This window comes from Aquila chrysaetos, chromosome 11 (genome assembly GCF_900496995.4).
Source record: "Aquila chrysaetos chrysaetos chromosome 11, bAquChr1.4, whole genome shotgun sequence".
Taxonomy (NCBI): Eukaryota; Metazoa; Chordata; class Aves; order Accipitriformes; family Accipitridae; genus Aquila; species Aquila chrysaetos.
This window is the reverse complement of record NC_044014.1, coordinates 26,819,250-26,837,091: the sequence shown is the minus strand read 5'-3', so window position 1 is coordinate 26,837,091 and position 17,842 is coordinate 26,819,250. Positions and strand designations below refer to the sequence as shown.

The following is a 17,842-nucleotide window of genomic DNA, read 5'->3' as shown; positions in this document are numbered from 1 at the left end:
TACATAATGCTGCCACTATAATAGCTAAGGGTTTTTTTCTTGTTATCTGACCTAGCTCCTTGCATGGCATATAGATTAGTTTTATCTGCACTGTGTGAAATTAAAAGTAACAAAACCTGAAACAAAAAGTAGCTTATCAGCTCCTGTTCTGCAGAGGCAGAAATAAAAACTGTGTAAATATTGGCTGTGTTTCAGCATCCTGTATTACAAAACGTCATACAGATATGTACAGGGAAAACGAATAGGGGATCGCACGTTTAAACACGAAAGGGCTGAGGGAAGAGGCACGGCTCTGCAAGAGTACCAGCTGGGAGGTGCACCCATCCCTGCTAGTGCGGTGCGGTGCCTACTCTTCAGCATGTGTGGTTTGTATGTAGGCTCTGAACTTTTCTAATGATCAGCAGGTTCAGCTCTGGTTTCAGAAATATTTCCCCCCTCACTTAATTTTTTTTGGAGCATTAACGTCCCCCAGTAGTGTTCTTTAGAGAATATGATTGTTTGCCATAACAGAGCTTGTAGGGAGGGCTTGGGCTTATGCATAGCTATTCGATCAAAAATAAAATTACTAGTCAGTGAACTGAGAAGTTAATGTTTCAGCAGTGTCCTAGCCTTTTCTTTGGTCCTCCTAATAGATTATGCAGTTTTGGGGGTAGTGTTTCTGAGCAGTTCTAGTTGCTGCCTGGGTCTCTGTGGTTCATGCGTTGTGGTGGTACAGAAAGTGATGCCTTTGAACATGTGAATCTAATAAATTCTGTTTGTGCCACTACATAATGAAGTGTGTGCTAGTAATCTTTATCCTGAAGATTCTGTGTAAATACAGGATGCTTCAAAATAAGGAAAGTCCTTTAATATCACTAACACATGCAGAAAAGCACTCTCTCCCCCCCCCCCCCCCCCCTTAAATAAGAATTTAACTAGAATTTTTGAAGATGGGTAGAATTAATAAGACTAAAAGGGAGCTAGACCTATGGACCAGATAATTACTGTAAATGGAAGTTACAGGTTACAAAAATAGCATGATCAAGTAGTTTTCCATTATGGAAGATGGGCAGCTTACTTCTTTTGACCCTTGGGAATGAACTGCCTCACTCTGCTTTTGAAAAAAATCTCTCACAATTTCTAATTATTTTGTAAGTTTGTCATTTTTGAGTATCTCCTCCGTAGTTTGGAAGTAATTTGAATATAGATCTTTGTCCTTCTCTTCTGACTATTGTTTTTCTGTGTTGCAAGTTGAAATGAGCCAATTTACTCCCTGGGATCTCATCATGCCAAACCACTTCTATTTATACATGGACACCATCTTTAGCAATTCAGTAGGGCGTTTTTAAGGAAATGCCTGCTGTTTTGGCAGCTGGTTGGGAAGGAAATGAGGAACTGAACTGTGTATTTCTGTAGACCCTGTGAAAATTACTCCTTGTGGGAGACCTGTGTGTTTTGAATAATCAGACTGTCTCCACAGCAGTCATAGGTGGGACTGGAGCTGGTGGGGACAGAGTGTTGCTAACTTTAAACTAGATTGAGTAATAACAACAGTGTAGCTATGGCAACACACAGCTCTGCTTGGGCAGGCCACTCCTTTTAGGCAAGTTTTGGAGCCCATGTTGAACTCCAGGCTGTCATAGTTATGCTCCCATCAGTACTTGGCAGAGGTCATGTTAAGCTAACTAGATGCATAGCCACCTGAGCGACAGCCAAAACCTGAGGGGGGGTGGGGGTGGGATGCAGGTCATCTCCACCATTTGGAAGCAGTCGGGCTTGCTGAGGGAGATCTGGGTGATGCTGGTGCCTCCAGCCAAGCCCTTGAGGCAGGAACCAGCCTCACAGCCTTGGGGCAGGGAGGAGGACGCAGGGGGTATTGCTGCAGGTGATGGGAGCCCTGCCTGGTGATAGGAGGAGGGTGATGGGTCATCATTCAGTTAGGAAGGTCAAGAGCTTTAGTATGAGGTAAGAGGAGGGGAAAAAATGTTGGGATTGTTTAGTAAAGCTGGTAAAAACACATAGGACCTACTGCCCAGGCTGGAGGAGGAAAAAGGGGGGTGGGGGGGGAACAGTGCAAATGGTTATTTCTGGATTTATTTCTTAGATATTTCCTTCAAAATGAATATTTTATTTTTCAGACTAAAATATTTGGCCTTAGTTATTGGAAAACTTCATATTTTCTATACAAATAAAAAATTCTAAGGGAGAAAAATGTTCTCGTTTGGAACAGGGAGTAGTTTCTCTAATCACTACTACTCAACACATGAAGAGTTAAAAATAGTTGGAGCTAAGCAGGTCATTCTAAGTTAATTTAGGGCAGTTGACTAAAAATGTAAATATCTTTGGTAATAGATGGTAGAAATAGTGGTTACATCTATTTACAATTTACTACATGTATTTTATGAATTGTTGGAAAGGGTACGGCTGGCAAGAAGACAGCTTGTTTGTGCAGTCCAGCCTGTGATAATCTGGGTCAGATCAAACAGCCCCTTTGAGGGAGGGGGAGACTCTTCTTCCCTGGGAGCAATGAGCTTGTTCAGGTAGAAGAAGCTTGAGGAGGGAGCAGGGAGACAGCTGGGGAGGTAGGAATTAGGGAAGCTGACAGCAGGAAGGCCACTCAGGAAAAATTGTGGTAAAGGGGGACCTTGCCTTCCCATAATAAGCAGATTTAGAGCCAATTATAGGACACTTTAGTGGGAATGTGGAGGCTTGTTTCAACTTGAGAAACAACCAGGAACGGATCAACTAGAAAACGAGGTTGGCAAATGGATTGTGTCCTTTCTTTTTTCCCATCTGGTGCAGCAGATGTCAAGTTATCATAAGGGACTACCTTTTTCCAGTTTGTTTTAGTTACATGGAAACATTGCTTTAGTAGTTTTAATCTTTTTAGTAACTTCCAGCAAGTTCACTTTTGTGAACAGAGTTGTGAAGGAGAATCCATGGAAGCAGCCAAATCTTGGATCAGTTGTATTTGCCTCAGCTGTGAAGTACTGTTAAAAGCAAGGAAGAGACTGCTTATGACCAGTGTTGTAAAAGCTATTTGTAGTTTCTTGGGAGCTTTGGGTCAGTGATGGGAAACCTAACTGCCTTTGGTGCTGGTGAGGAAGGAATATACTGTTTGGTCAATCTTACACTGCTGTTGTTTTGCTTTCAAGAAAAAGTGATGCCATTCTGTCTTAAAGGTTGGGCTGATTCTGGATCTTGTCCTACTGATCTTCATTTAAATATTTTCTTGTAATGGTAATGTCATCTGCAGAGTTGTTCTAGTATTACATAAGAAATGCAAAGGTGCAGTTGTTTTTGAAATATTCCTTTCCACTGTATACACCAAAATGGGAAGTCCCTAGTTTATAAATATTTTCATTTTATTGCATCTTCTCAAGGGACATATGCATATTTTGTTTTACTTTTTGTACCGAACTGGGAAAAGAAACTCTTATTACTTATTCAATTAGTTTCTATAAATTAGTGAGGAATAATTGTGTTTATATGGGCCAAAACTTCCTCAAGGGGACATTAAATGGTGAGTGATTTAAAATACATTTATTTAGAAATCAATGGTAGTGATTTGAAGCTACCCATTGAGATGAATTTTGATGGCAGTAGTGCAGCACTTTGTCAGATTTACTACAAAAGTTGCAATAAATCAAAGAAGTGCTATTAATCTAGTTTAACAAACAACAAGCAAATAACAAGCATGATAGGTTTGATAAGCCACAATATTGATGTTTGCTGAAACTATTTAATGAAATACAGATATGATATTTGCATTAAAAAGAATATAGGTGGATTTTTGTCCTTCCAGAGAATTGAGTTGCATCTGGTACCTGCTATTTTGCCTCTCTCTTGCACTGGTCAGGTTGCTCTTGTTCCATCTGACCCTCATGTGGTTTTTTTTTCTACTCTCCCTACTATTTTTACTGTCTGTCAGTCACTCTCACTGTTCTGGCCCTGTTCTTTTGGCTGATGGGACACTCCTCTAATAGATGTTCCTATGCAGTAAGTAATACTGAACTCGACTGAAGCCAAGTGAATTGGTTTGTATTACTTACCTTATTCTGATGTGCAATAAATATACATTTTAAATTATATCCAGCACAGAACAGAAAATATAAAAGAAAAAAATCAATAACTTAAACTCTGATTTTTTTTTTTTGTTTGTTCCAAAATTTGTCTAGTCTTCTGACTTTACCAGAGATACTTAAGGTCAGTGAGGAGCTGTGTATTGGGAATTTCTGTTGTGCTCTATTTCTTTTACCTAATCTTGCTGTTAATGTATCTTATTAAAAATACAAGGCAAAAATGGAGCAAATCATTTGATTATTACCAGTTCATTAGGCTTAAAACATGAATTAGAGCCAACTTCAGCTTTCAGATTCATTCACGTGGCTCACACTGAAGTCGGTGAGAGGCACATGCATATTCACAAATCCAGAATTTGGCTCTTTGCCTGAGATTTTAGTAGACTAGTGTTCAGTGAAGGCTCTGAGGTAGTAGATCATTTGTTATTTACAGCAGATAATGAAACATTACTCTGATTTTACTTGAAGCTTTGTTACATAAAGTCTTTAAGTTGGTAGAGGAAAAAATACTCTCCCAATAAATTAAAAAATAAATAAGAAGTTAAGCTCTGTCTACTTCGTAAAGGAATTAAGATTTTTTTTTTTTTTCTTTTGAAGTGTTTCGGCTGTAAAAACAGGATGACAAAATGCTTGCTGGGACTTCAGATTTCCTTGGAGTTGCATTGGACTCTGGCTATTTCTGTGTCGCAGGTGTAGTCGCTTTCCTCCCAGCAGCTGACTGCTCCAGAAATGCCACTTGGAACTGGAAACCTTGAAAAATACTTCACAGTTTTCTTGTGGCGAGAAGTGCTTCTCACCACGTAAAGTTTTTGGATCGCTGGGCTGAAGGGAATGGCAGTTTTCCTGTAAGGTGAAGCTGCCCTTGCTAATCTGGGAAGCGGCACCCAGCTTGCGTGGTGGGAGCGGTTTCTGAACCCTGCTGATGTTTTCTGCTCTCTGCGTACCTGTAACTGCCCTTCACCCAGGCAGGGGGGCTGTGCCCACCCCCAGGGAAGAACAGAAAATTATCTGTATGCATAAGGCATCCATCATTTGGTGAAAGGCTAAACATTTCTTTTTCAATAAAACTGTGTTATTTTAGAAGTGGTGGATTTTTTTTTTCCCCTTCCCCTTTGCACTGGATTTCAGCATCTCTTCTAAAGTACAAATGGTAACAGGGAGAGCAATAAGGCTTCGGGTGGGGAGGGGAAAAAGAGCATGCTTTTTGAGCATTAAAGAGTCCCTTTAATGATTACTTTTGAAATAAGTTGTTGATCAGTGAATGAAATCTTCTGAACTGTTGTTCTTGGGTCAGCTCCAGTGTAAAGGGCAATTGATCTCCCTCCTGCCAGGTGTCCTTGTGCCAGGTATATTTTGAGTAATCTTGAAGAGGTAGTGCAATATTTCATCATCCAGTAGTGTGGCCATGTTATCCAAATAGGTGCTGCATCATGTATAATTACAGTCCAGATATCATTACATGCCATGCAACCACAGCAGTAAAATTACCTCATGACGTCACTGTGTAAAATACAGCAAGTCAAGTTTAGTGTGATGGGTAGGCTTGTAAAAGCAGATGTCTGCTTCCAGCTCTTAGCAGGCGATTTATTTCTCAACAAAACGTATTGTCTCCTCCTTGCTACAACCAGAAATCACTTTAATGCTGAATGGCTTTAGTCTTCAGTAGGTTTTCATTTAAGGAATTTCCCCCTCCTTGCCTGCACACTGCATAGAACAATGCCCTAGAAATTAAAAATAGAAGTAGTGTCCCAAAGGCAATGTCTGTCTGCCAGCAGTATGTATGACTTGCTTGGTGGCAAGTGTTTTAGAATTGTGAGCATGAGCTCAGTTGGAAAAATGTAAAACCTGATCTCTTCTCCTAAGTTTAATACTGTCGCTCTTCCTTTATTTTCATTCTTGTACTGTGCCCTATGAATTTTTATAGTTTTAATTTACATCCTGTGGCAAGTGCATCCATGGAGCTTCTTATGCACAGTCAGGTTCTCTGCAGCAGATGTTGACAGGCTTAGCTATTTGCCCCACGGAGATGTGCATTCTGCTATGCGTTTATATTGCAATCCAAAACATCCCTTTTGGATACTATCCTCAGTGCTGCTTTAAATATCAGCAGGGTGTCTTGAGATCTGAGAAAATGGGGGGATCCCTAGTTCCCCTGACCTCACCAGTATTTCAATTGAAAATGGAAACATTCTGTCACAGGTTGATCTGGTGACAGACTGAAGATGATGAGGAGCATGTGGCTTTCTTCTAAAATTTTTCTCTTTGCAAAAAAAAAGAAAAAAAATTTTCTGTAGATTGCTTCTTGTACAAAATTTATTTTAATTGAAATTTTTTTCCATTTTCCTTATGATGAACATTGATTTTTATTTTTTGTTTTCACCGTTAACAGCAGGAATTGGCCTCTTACTTAAAAACAAACAAACAAAACCCACACATACCCCTTTAATGCCATTTTGGGGGTCATCTGACTTAATATGGATGGAGAGGCAATAATGTTACCCTCCAAATATATGACATCCACTGTGTCCCTCATTAGATTAGTGGCTGAGTCCAAACCTTTGTAGGATGTGACAGTTATTGAGAAACAGTGCAAGGTGATGGAAATGCTGGATGTCTTCTGTCTTCCTTCAGAGTACCATGTTTCGGGTCATGCCTGGGGGGGGTGTGTGGCATGCAAAACAACCAACCACTCTTTTTTTACAGAAACAGGCATGATAATCTATGCTTATTTACTAAATGACAGTTTATTTCCAAAGTTACAATTTGACTAATGAGAGATAAGCTAAAAATATTGTTAAGAGGCAGAAATGTGCTAGACCAGTAAGCAGACTAGTTACATGCAAAAGATAAGTTTCATAAATCCAATTGGTACCTCACAAGCCAAAAAGCACAAGAATACTCGTGCTCTCCCCTTTGTATTTTCTTATAAAATGATTTTGGTCTCAGTACTAAGATACATTTAAAAATTTTAAATTATACCATGTTGCTATTCTGCTAGTTGCTTGAAGTGTGTATCTTATTACAATGGATCATGAATCTGGAAGCCACCTTTCTGTGTATATATGTATTACTTAACTGGTGTGCATGGGTAAACCTGAAAGAAGAATCTCTCCAAAAAACAGCTTATCAGTGGAAATACTATTCACTGAAATGTTCTGAGGGAATTTATAAACCTGAAAAGAATCTTTTCTTTTTCAGATGTAATGTTTACCATAGCACAGGAGCTGACAAATAATTTGAATTCAAAGGTAGCTTTACTTTTGTCACTGCAGCTGAAATAACACTTTTTAAAATTAAAAATTTAAAACTAAGACTTGTAAGACTGCTCCCAGCCCCCATCTCTCCTTTTCTTATCTTGGTGTGCATTGAAAAGATCAAGTATCAATTACAGTTTGCGCTATCACTAGCGAATGCATTGTATGTATGCACATAACACTTCCATCTCCAGAAGAAATCTTGTATTGAAGAGATTTGCTTATATAGGGAGCTATAAATACACATGTTCACTTTATGGTGTCCTTACACTTTTAATAGTATAGTTTTCTGGTTTCTTTCCAGTTATATCTTTACTAATTAGCAAGGAGAGAACAAAAATCTGCCCTAGGTATCATCTTTATTAAAGATTGTGTGTGTGTGTGTGTGTCTCTGTGTGTGTGTGTGTGCGCGTGTCCGTCCGTGTGTGTGTGTCCGTCCGTCCCTTTCTAGGGGAGAAAAATTAGAAACAATGCCTGAAAAATTTAAAATAAGTACATGGTAACATGTGTCCATAATTGAAGTGCATCAATATGTTAACTCAGACAACTGAATGACTGTAATGTAACAATAGAATAAGCACAAGAAAGAATTAACTCATTTACATGAAACAAAATATTATATGCTTCGTATTAGATAACCTGCCAGACCAATAGCTTGCACTCTTCTGTTCTTAGCTGTAGGCATCATCATTATGATACCATTTTAGTGCTTTTTGTGTTTTTCTGCTGACTTTATTAAAAAAATGAAATACTGCTTCTGCATACCTGTCATTAAATTCTGAGGTCACTGAAAAGGTTTCACTAGCCTGAGTGGTTAAAGCCAACTGTAATAGCTTCAGGGATACCAGGGTTTAACCGTCAAGCATGTTGAAGTGATGCTTTAAAAGAAAACTTTCAAAATTTACCTGTAAGGTGGTAAATTAGTTAAAGTAAATAAAATGTGAAGTTGAAGGCACAGAAATTGGTATACAGCAATCTTTTAATTAATGAATACCTGTAAACTTGAAAGTTTGCAAATACATAAACCTCCATAGATTTAATAGTTTTGAAACTAAAACCTAACACTTCATACAAGGTGCTATGTATATTACTGCATTTCACAGTGGACCTGTTTGTTTCTGGTGGAAGCCTGGACAACACCCATCTTGACGCAGGTTTTTTCCAGGCTTCATTAAAATCTGGATTCGCTACATGTGAAAAATGTTGGTCTGCAGGGGAATGAATGACAAACTAGAGTACTAAAAGACACGGGGGTTTGTTTTATTCATTTGAAACGTTTCCTTTGGGCAGAGCCGACTGAACCATGAAAGAAAAGGAAAGGCTTAGAAAAGATGAGATCTCAGCTACAGCTGACTGGCAAATGGCCTGCACATTCAACCCCAGTTTATGGATTATTGATTGGAAAGGAGATGAAGTGCAGCTCCTATTCTCAAGCCAAGCAGACTGCCTTACACAGAGTGCAGCTTAACTTTCTTTCTTAATTAGCGTGGAATACATAATGTGCGTGGAAAAAGGGTCTCATTAACAGGTTAGAAGAAGTTAGGTTAGCCTTTGTATTGCCTGTCCCAGTGAAGGCAGTCATGAAAATGAACCTAGATTTTTTTTTTTTTTCTGTTAGAGAAACTTATGTTCATGAACTGTGTATGTAATGTATACTGTGTGTATATATATTTTTCAGTCTAGTACCTCATCAGGTTTAAAAAATGAGGGGTTTATCACAGAGGGGTTCTCTTCAACAGAGAAATTCAAAGCACCGAAATAGTCTAAACAGAGCTGGTTCTGCAGAGAACAGACACTAAAACCTGATTAAAAAAGCCCCCAAAACACAACATTCCCCCCCCCGCAACCAACCAAGGTCTAAAAATTATGCATTTGAATTTTATGAAAAGTAAATCATGAAAGTGACATCTTGGGCAACATTTTAAAATCATAACTGTTTAGGCAGTGTATGAAGTAAATAGTTTTCACTGGTAAAGGGAAGTAGGATGATATCCCCTCAACCCCTCTTAACTTCTTAGTCTTCCTACTATCAAGCAAGTGCCTGTCTATAGTTATGACTTGAATATGTAATACTCTACAAGGATTTTTTTTTTTTTTTTCCATAGCAGCCTATGGGATTTGAAATCTGTTAAACTCAATTTTCATATCTAATTGGCAAAGAATTTGGGCAGAAATGGAATTAGAGGGCTCTTCTGGCTTCTGCCTATGGCTGTTGTAGCACAAGGGCAAGTGAATGTATATGAATAGGCAGGGTTGCCCTGCTCTGGTAATTCCAGAATAGTGGGGTCACCCTTCCAGGCAACCCTTGGGGTTTTTTTCCTGTCATCTTTTGCAAGGGATATGTAGTCTCATGCTTTTGATACTTTTCAGCATGCTAAAAAGGCCTGTTTATTTACTATCATTAAGATTTTAGAATCCAGTAGGTATCAGCTCCTACAAATTAGAGAAAAGTTTAATTACTTGTGTTGCTGTAAGGGAAATTCTTGAGCATAAGAAATAAGATAAATAGATTGCTGGCTAAAATGCTAGGTGGCAAAGCAAGGAGATAGAATATAACACCTTACACTTCAGGTGAGAAATCTGTGAGGGCTTACTTAGTGAGGATGTATATAAATAAAAAATGGCAAATTCAGTATGAAAACTTTTTTTTTTCCTCATAAAGCTGCAAAAAGAGGGAGAGGTTGAGGTTGACATAGGACATACAATGTAATCAGGATGGGAAATACTAAAGCATATACAAATATGCTTTATAATAATAAATATATTTAAATTTATTTATAATAATATTTATTTCTCTTTGTCCCGGGATAAAATCTTGGCTGACAGGAAAAAAAAAAAGGTCACTGGTTTGAAAAGTAAGAAAAGGTCAGGGGGTCATCTTGAATTTATGGAAATAATTCGAAAAGATAGTTGCTTTATTTTGCAACATGATGTTGTTAAACTGATTAGTAATAACTTAAAATTATTCGATGTCTGCAGGCTGCCGCTGTGGGAAAATTTGTGGAAAAACTTTCAAGGAGGTTTATTCGGTGTCTGGCAGACTTGACAAGGGCAAGCACTGGGTTCTGCTATAAACCTAATTTTAGTGTGAAGTCAGGAATAACTTGCTGAAGCTTACTGACCTGCAGGAACGTAGAAGCGTGATAAATGATACCTTATGTACATTATATTAATCCCTCCCCTCAAAAAAGTCCCAACAAACCCACAAGAGCAAGAAATAGTAATTTTTGTCCTTGCAACTCCTATGCCTGACAGTCTGAGTCAGCGAGGTGCCGTGACAGAGGTTAGCCTCCCAGTGACTTACGCAGTGGTGTTTGTGTGAAGCATAGCAAATATAATTCATGGAAGGCCATAGGGACCCTTGCATAGTGTACTTTTGAGTGGGCCAGTGAAGCACCTGGTCACTTCAGGAGAGCATGGTGGTGACTCCAGTGGCAGTAATTGCATTCCTCATGTGATACACGATGTTTTTGTCAAGTGACTGGCATGCACGGGGGGGACGGTTCTGACCTTCTTGTACTGCTTGCTGAGGGTAAACTGATGTGATGGGTATTTCTGGTCCTCAATAAGCAAGGTGCTAGCCCAGCTCTGTGCAATTAATATGGTACTTGTTGGGTTTTTTTAAGCTACTTCTGATAGATCTATTATCTTACCTGGAACAAAGCTCCCCAGGAGTGCTCCAGTAAAATGTGTTCTTTTTGTCACAAAACACCATTTTGTCAAAACTGAAACGTGTTAGTCTTGACAAGCGTCCCCTGGAAGACGGGATGACTTTTGGAAAGACGTACCTTCTTTCTTGTCAGCTTGTCAGGGCTGTGAAGTATTTCAGGTTTCCAGCACCTGCTTCTCTGGGCTGAGAGCTGCAGTACTGCTGGTGTTGCTGTCGCAGCGCTGGGAACCCCACAGCCTGCTGGGCTCTAAGGTCTACTTCAGGGTCTGCTTTCCAGCTTTGCATTAAATTCTGTCCCACACTTGTTATGAAACAAAATCTTATTTTTTTTAAAAAAAAAAGTATGTAAAACTTTCTATAGAATAGAAATTCTGAGTTTCAGATACCTGTGTCTAGTAAGTCTTTGGTCAACGCAGAATAGGTAGTGCTTAAGGGAATTACAGTACACCAAGAAGCTGTATGTTTTGAAGAGAGTGTGTTTAGGCCTGTGCTGAAGAGTTGATATTTTAGTTGGAATATTTTGCTTTGAGGAACAATTTAAACAAATGGTGGCCTAATGTGACTTAGTTGCTACAAAGGCAGTAGGTGGACATGGGAAGAAAAGCAAATAAAATGCTGATATGGCATCAGGGCAGTTGTTCCTTCTGGTTTAGGGCAGAGATATTTTATTAGGATGTTATGTGGAAGAATATTTACTCTGTTGCCATCTTTTTTTGTACTTGATCTGTGGATTAATAGAGGCTGTATTTTCCAAAGCAACATTTTGATGTTTCTGTATTGCACTGATTATATAGGCAGTAGTTTATACAAGTATCAAGAAAACACAGATCCTTCTGTGAATATTTTGTAGTATAATGGTATTGAAAGGAAACTCTAGGATGCAGTTCGGAAGAAAAGGTCCTACCATACTGCAATGGAAAAAAAAAATTGCTATTTTCCACATAGTGTGTGATTTTTGTTGTTGTTTTGTATTAAGTATACTTGTGCGTTATAAGAAATTTATGGTCTAAGATAACTTAGGATAGCAGTTCATAATAAGAATAAGTATAAAAAGATCAGTAATGCACATAATGCTGTCTAAGGCTGGAGAAGAGTGCTTTTAATGATAGCGTTAAAGAATATATAAGTATTGAATTGTTAATTAGTCTAATAACCTTCATAGAAAATGTGTGACATGGAATGATTTAATTCTAGCTTCTGGGGTCAGTTTTGCCTATCCACTCCACAAGCCACTGTCTTAGTTTGGTTTTACCACCTTTTATCCCTCTATAATCACAATACATATGTCTAGAGCTGTACCGTCTCTGCTTGATTAATGCTGTGATAGTCAGCAGAATACATTGTTTTGAAATCTCTTTTGTAAGGTTAACCTGTATCACTGACAAGGATTGACAGCCACTGAGAATACAATAATGAGGATTTTACTCCTCCTGTCTGTGCAAATATATCACTGAAGTTTATTTCCCTCATTTACCTGTGGAAGCATTTACCTCTGATGCTGCTCCCCTTGTGATTTACAGCTGTGTTCCTTTCCTTATCAAAACAACATTGGTTTGTGTAGTTTACGTTAATATAAAAATACACAGCTTCTTGTGCAAGAAATTATGGTTATAAGGTAGAAAGGCAAGGGAAGTACTCCTTAAAAATAATCAGGATCTTGTTATCTGTTCTGCAGTGTTTTCCATAGGTAGACATGGCCTATGGAATGTAGTTTGAAAAGATCTGGTGTGCTTTGTGTGCCAGTTGTTATTCATCATGCCATCAGCAGGCTTTTTTTTTTTTCCCTCACTGATACACGTGTTGCAGGGAGACATCAGTAACTAGTATCGATAAACAGGAGAGTTGTTCAAGTCTAAATCATTTGGCTGATGCATGTACAGACCAACCTGCAGTACTTTGCTAGGAAGCATCCCAGATGCATGTGTGTCTGCGCTTCCAACAGCATGAATATGTATTTACTCCTTTTCAAGTAGTTTATAATTATAAACTTTCATGGAGCCTTTCAGAGGGTTACAGTACTGCAAAGGTACAACCAATAACTCGAAGCATCTTGAAGGTCAGTGCTGGTTTTCTTGAGGTGGGAGGCTGTCATCCATGCATTTTCTCATTTCCTGGTTGTTACTGCCACTGTCCCCCCGACTACCCAATAATGTGTGAAGCCGGCCTTCCTTTTCTTTTCATGTGGTTTGGACTGTTTGTTTTAATAAAGGAGTTGTAGTACACAGCAGAGAATATAGCTATTATTTTAGTGGAGTCATCTATCTTAACATAAAGCTTTGGATAGTCATCTACTTTAGCACATACTATGAAGTCTTTTGTCTCTGTCCAGAATCTTACTGAGACTTTATATGGCATTACCTAAAAAAATCACTCTGAGTGCTAGAACATGGGTGACTTAAATAATTATGGCATGTAGAGCAGAAACCGTAACAATATGTGAAGAATTCTAGAAAGGAGGAGATGAACACATTCATAGAGTAGCAAAGCCTTATTTAGCACATAGACTCGTCCAGGTAAATGAGTCATAAGCAGGAAAGAAAAATAGGAATCATAGTCAAAGGAAATTAGTTGTGGAAAGGGACCTGGAGTCATCCTAACTCTCACTGAGCTGGACTTGCTGATTTGGCTTTTGTTTGGTTGGTTTTTTTAACCTTGGCAACTTCTTAGTTTTGTTCTATTTTGTCCTTCTGTCATGAGGAAAATCTTTCCAGTTTTGATCCTCGAACACAAAGGAAAATTTCAGGGAACTACCCCCCCTCCCAATAATTAAGTGTAAAAGCTTGTTAATGGAAACCTATATAAGAAAAGTAATTCAATATAAATAATGTATAAAGAAAACCTAGCTATACAGCATAATTCTTCTGAATCTTATCCCTAAGTTCAAAAGCCCAGAGAACTTTTTTATTATCATAAAGTATACTAGTACACATGCTGCTAATACATAATATATATTATTCTATTCTTTAGTCTTGCTGGCCTACTGATAGAAAACTCCTTCACGTTTATCACCCTCTCCTGTTCTGTTTTCCAGTAGCGTGACAGCTTAGGTTTACTTATGTCAATTTAAGCTAGTTTAGGTTAATATATTTGTTATAAAGCATTCCGATGCCTACTCAAAATCCTTTAAGCCCTACCAAAAATGAGATGGCCTGATCTGGACCATCTTTGATAAACCAGCATGACTCATCAGTGCTATGACTGCTTCTCTCTGAAAGGCAGTGAGTGGAGAGATTCTCTGTTTTTTCTGTTAGATTTAATGATGTGCTTCAGAGATATGGTTGTAGTGATACTGGGTTCTTCTTTAAAGGTCTTTGGTTTTAGACTCGATTGGTATTTGAATGGTAGACTGGTGGGAATGGAGATGCTGCAAGAAAAATGAATGCTGACCTTTCCGGAGAAGATATTGTCTTCTATGAGAATACTAAAACTTAACTGCGATCTTGAATATTGTCCGAATTATGTTTTTTCTGATAGTATACAAAGTTGGTATTTGGGAAAGCAAGAACATTGAATCATCTTTTTCTTAGACAATAATATATCCCACTTCTATAAAGTATCAGCTCACAGTTTCTTCATTGGCGCAAAAGAATGCTGTCTTTAAATGTGGTGGATAACAGAAATGGTGACTATAAACAAGCTGAAATAAAAACCATAAACCAAACCAATAAAAAGTAAATTTGCAACTACGCTTACAGAATTTTATTTGGTTAGGGATTGATGAGAAATACTTCAAGGTTTTGAATGGACAATTTTGCGGATGTGCCTTTTTTCCCTTTGTGTATATATTGCATACATCTGTAAAACGTTGTCGGGGTGTGGATGCAGAGACTGCTTTCTCTGACTATTCCAGTGTGAATCCATGGTTGGGTTCTGTAGCCTGTGTGATTAACTCCACCTTACTTCTTCAGTTTTTCTCACCTGTTTGCAGAATACCAGCAAATAACTTGTCAGGCCTGTAGTGAATAAAGAGAATGTGATATTGAGTGGTAGAAGCTCCTTGTGCACCTTCCACTTCACTCTTATAGTGGTCATCACTTCTTTCCTCTTGAAGTTGCACCTCTACCTAATAAGCCATCTTACTGGAGCACTTGATTTTCTCAAGAAGAATAAAGCTACTTTCATGTGACTTGGAGCAGATTTACAAATGCCACACAAAAATAGCATAAATAAGAATTAGAAGTTTCATTTCATACTCTTAGTTTCATTGAATGATACTTTAATGCTCGTTAAGCCCTTGTTAAGTCAAATTATATTAAATGAAACTGTTCAGGGATGAGAGATTACTTAGCATGGCCAAAGGTGGTATAATCTAGCCCAAGTGCTAGTTTCCAGTTTGTATCAGCTGAAGAATGATAAAAATGAAATGGCTTAATTGGTACTTTTGGGATTTGCTGACAATATGCTACAGAGGCATGGCTTGAACTGTATTCAAAATAGTAACACAAATATCTGTGCTGTCATATTTAAATTTGCTATGGTTAGAGTTGAGGGACTGCTTTTTCCTTTTTTTTTTTTTTCCTCCTCCTCTTGGCTTCTCCCTCTGCAACTGTATTTGGGTTCCAGTGGGAAGCATGTACTTTATAATGGTAGATACTGTTTAGTGTGACTTGACATTTTTTCAGGGAGATAATGTACCCAGGAGTGTCTCCTTCCTGGCCCAATGACTCAGAAAGCTCTGAAAATATACCACAGTGTGGGAAACTTAAGAAGAGTTGCAGGAGGAATTGCTGGTGACTAACTCGCTGACAAAACAGTGGGCATAAGCTGCATTTTGTGCATGTTGTTCATCTACACTTTAACTTATTAGATCTTAACAGTGAATTTCTGATGGACATCAGTGTGATTTGGAATTGCTGCTACCCCTCTTACTTTTTGTAACCTCAAACTATATACCTGATATTTATCCTATATTCATAATCTTTCTTTCATAATCTCTGTAATATCCTGTCTGTTGTATGTTTTCAAGAATCATACTGAAACTAACTTTTGTCTACTGTAAAATCTCTCTATTTTGTTCAAGACTAGAGATTCTTTATGTTAAGTTAAATGTGAATAAAGAACCTGCTGTTAAAAGTTCAAAATCTGTTACTTAAAACAGATGAAGAGCAATACCTCCTTCTGCACCATGTTCTAGTTTCATTTCCATGGAAGACTATCATTCCTGAATGCAAACTGAGTTGTGGGTTTGTGTGAAGGGGATGTAAAGACCCTAATTTAATAATTTCATGTAATTTACAAACCTGAGAAAAGTGGACAGACTGATAACAGTGGTAAGATGAGATCTTTTTGTCTAGTGAAGTAGGGCCCTGTCTTGAAATATAAAAGTTAAGCTCCATCTATCTGGCCAAGTTAACCTTTTGGGGATTTATACCTATTGTAGATAGGTTGATAAAGATCCTAAGGCACAGGCTGGAATTTTGGTTTTGGAGGTCCTGATGGAAAACATTTTTTCTTCTGTTATGCAGTTGGATGCTGATATTATGGTGCATTTTATGTTCATTTCAGTGTCTCCGAGAAATTTGAGTTGAATTTTCTTTGGTTCCAGCTGTTGAACAGACTATTGTAAATAAGGATCTTGCAAACAGTTGAAAGACAGAGTAACACACGTGTGAAGAAAGAGAGGAATAATAGTGAATTTATTTATTGAAATAATGTCAGGAATGCAGTTGTAGTGATCACCAGTGAAATAATTTTGAGATGGGTTTTGCAAAGTCTATATGCCAGGGAAAGGTCTAGAAACGATGAACTGACTGTCCTCCATCTTGCAGTGAGAAATTCCACATTGACACTATACCCATCCTGAGTGTCTTTCAAGAACCCAAAATTTTAGCCTTAAGCAATACCTCTTACTCTCTGAAGGTGGTAGCTGAAAAGTTACTAGAACTGCTGGAGTCTTGGCAGAATCAAAGAAGTTAAGAGGGAGATTCTGAAAAGAAATCCAGATAGATGGTTGACTATCATCTACAATAATAAAACATTACTTTAGATGCATAAAAGCACAATGGATTTGGAATTAACTTCACTCTTCCTGTGCTGTTTTAAGCATTTTGACAAAAGCAATCTGTGTAAGAAGTGGACAATGAGATGTATTTCATAATAAGAAAAACATCTGTCTTGGAGAAATAAAGTTGCAGATACAGCTCCAGTACAGGCAGCAATTCTTTATTTGACTGCAGAGCTTGTGTACATTCAGGTTTTTAAATCTGCTAGAGCAATCTCCTGACCTTGGATAATGCTTTCTCTGTTAGCTCCTTAATAGCAGCAGTTGTTAGTGATTTCTGGGAGAGGCCTGTGAGGCTGGAGGAATAGCCATTTATTTTGTCTGACCAAGTTGGTTTAAAAAAAAAAGATTAAAAAATCCTATGTTAGTCTAGTAGAAAAACCTCTTTCAAAAGACAGCGTTCCCTTCACAATTCTAAATGTCACTGTGAGGAGCAACGCACGAACCTGTACAGTGAATTAGCTCAGGGTTAGAGCTCCTGTTTGACTTTTTAATTGAAAAGTATTATGGAAACAAAATTGAAATGAGGTTAAGAAAAAACAAGGACTGTCTTTACTATTCTTTCCTTTTTTTCCACTGCCCATCAGTGGTGGTGCCAGACAGACCGTAGACAAACATTTAAGTATCTAATTAAAAATGAGTAAATGTCATCCAGAAAAACTCACAAGATACAAATGATGCCAACTGAAGAAAAAATTTCTCATTCTGTTATAAATAATATGTTAGAACTGAAAACATATACATCTTGAGAGTAAAGAACAGGCCATGCATCAGATGATAGAGGTGCCCTGATGTTAATGAGATGTAGTTCTTACTGCTGCTGCCACTAGAGACCAAACCCTGCAGTAAATATCCT

The 17,842-nt window shown here is 38.1% G+C and overlaps 1 protein-coding gene across 42 annotated transcripts in view; it reads left to right on the top strand.

The window, feature by feature from the left end:
- KCNMA1 (potassium calcium-activated channel subfamily M alpha 1) overlaps positions 1 to 17,842 on the top strand; it is a 527,339-nt gene that overhangs the window by 36,817 nt on the left and 472,680 nt on the right. The window contains exon 2 of one of the 42 annotated variants that reach the window (XM_030030397.2): positions 4,659 to 5,128. The exons of the other annotated variants lie outside the window; for them this stretch is intronic. Within the exon in view, the coding sequence (XP_029886257.1) occupies positions 4,659 to 4,757 (99 nt within the window). The 3' untranslated portion in view covers positions 4,758 to 5,128. Of the gene's footprint in view, positions 1 to 4,658; positions 5,129 to 17,842 lie in introns of those variants that run through there. 42 annotated transcript variants of the gene reach the window in all.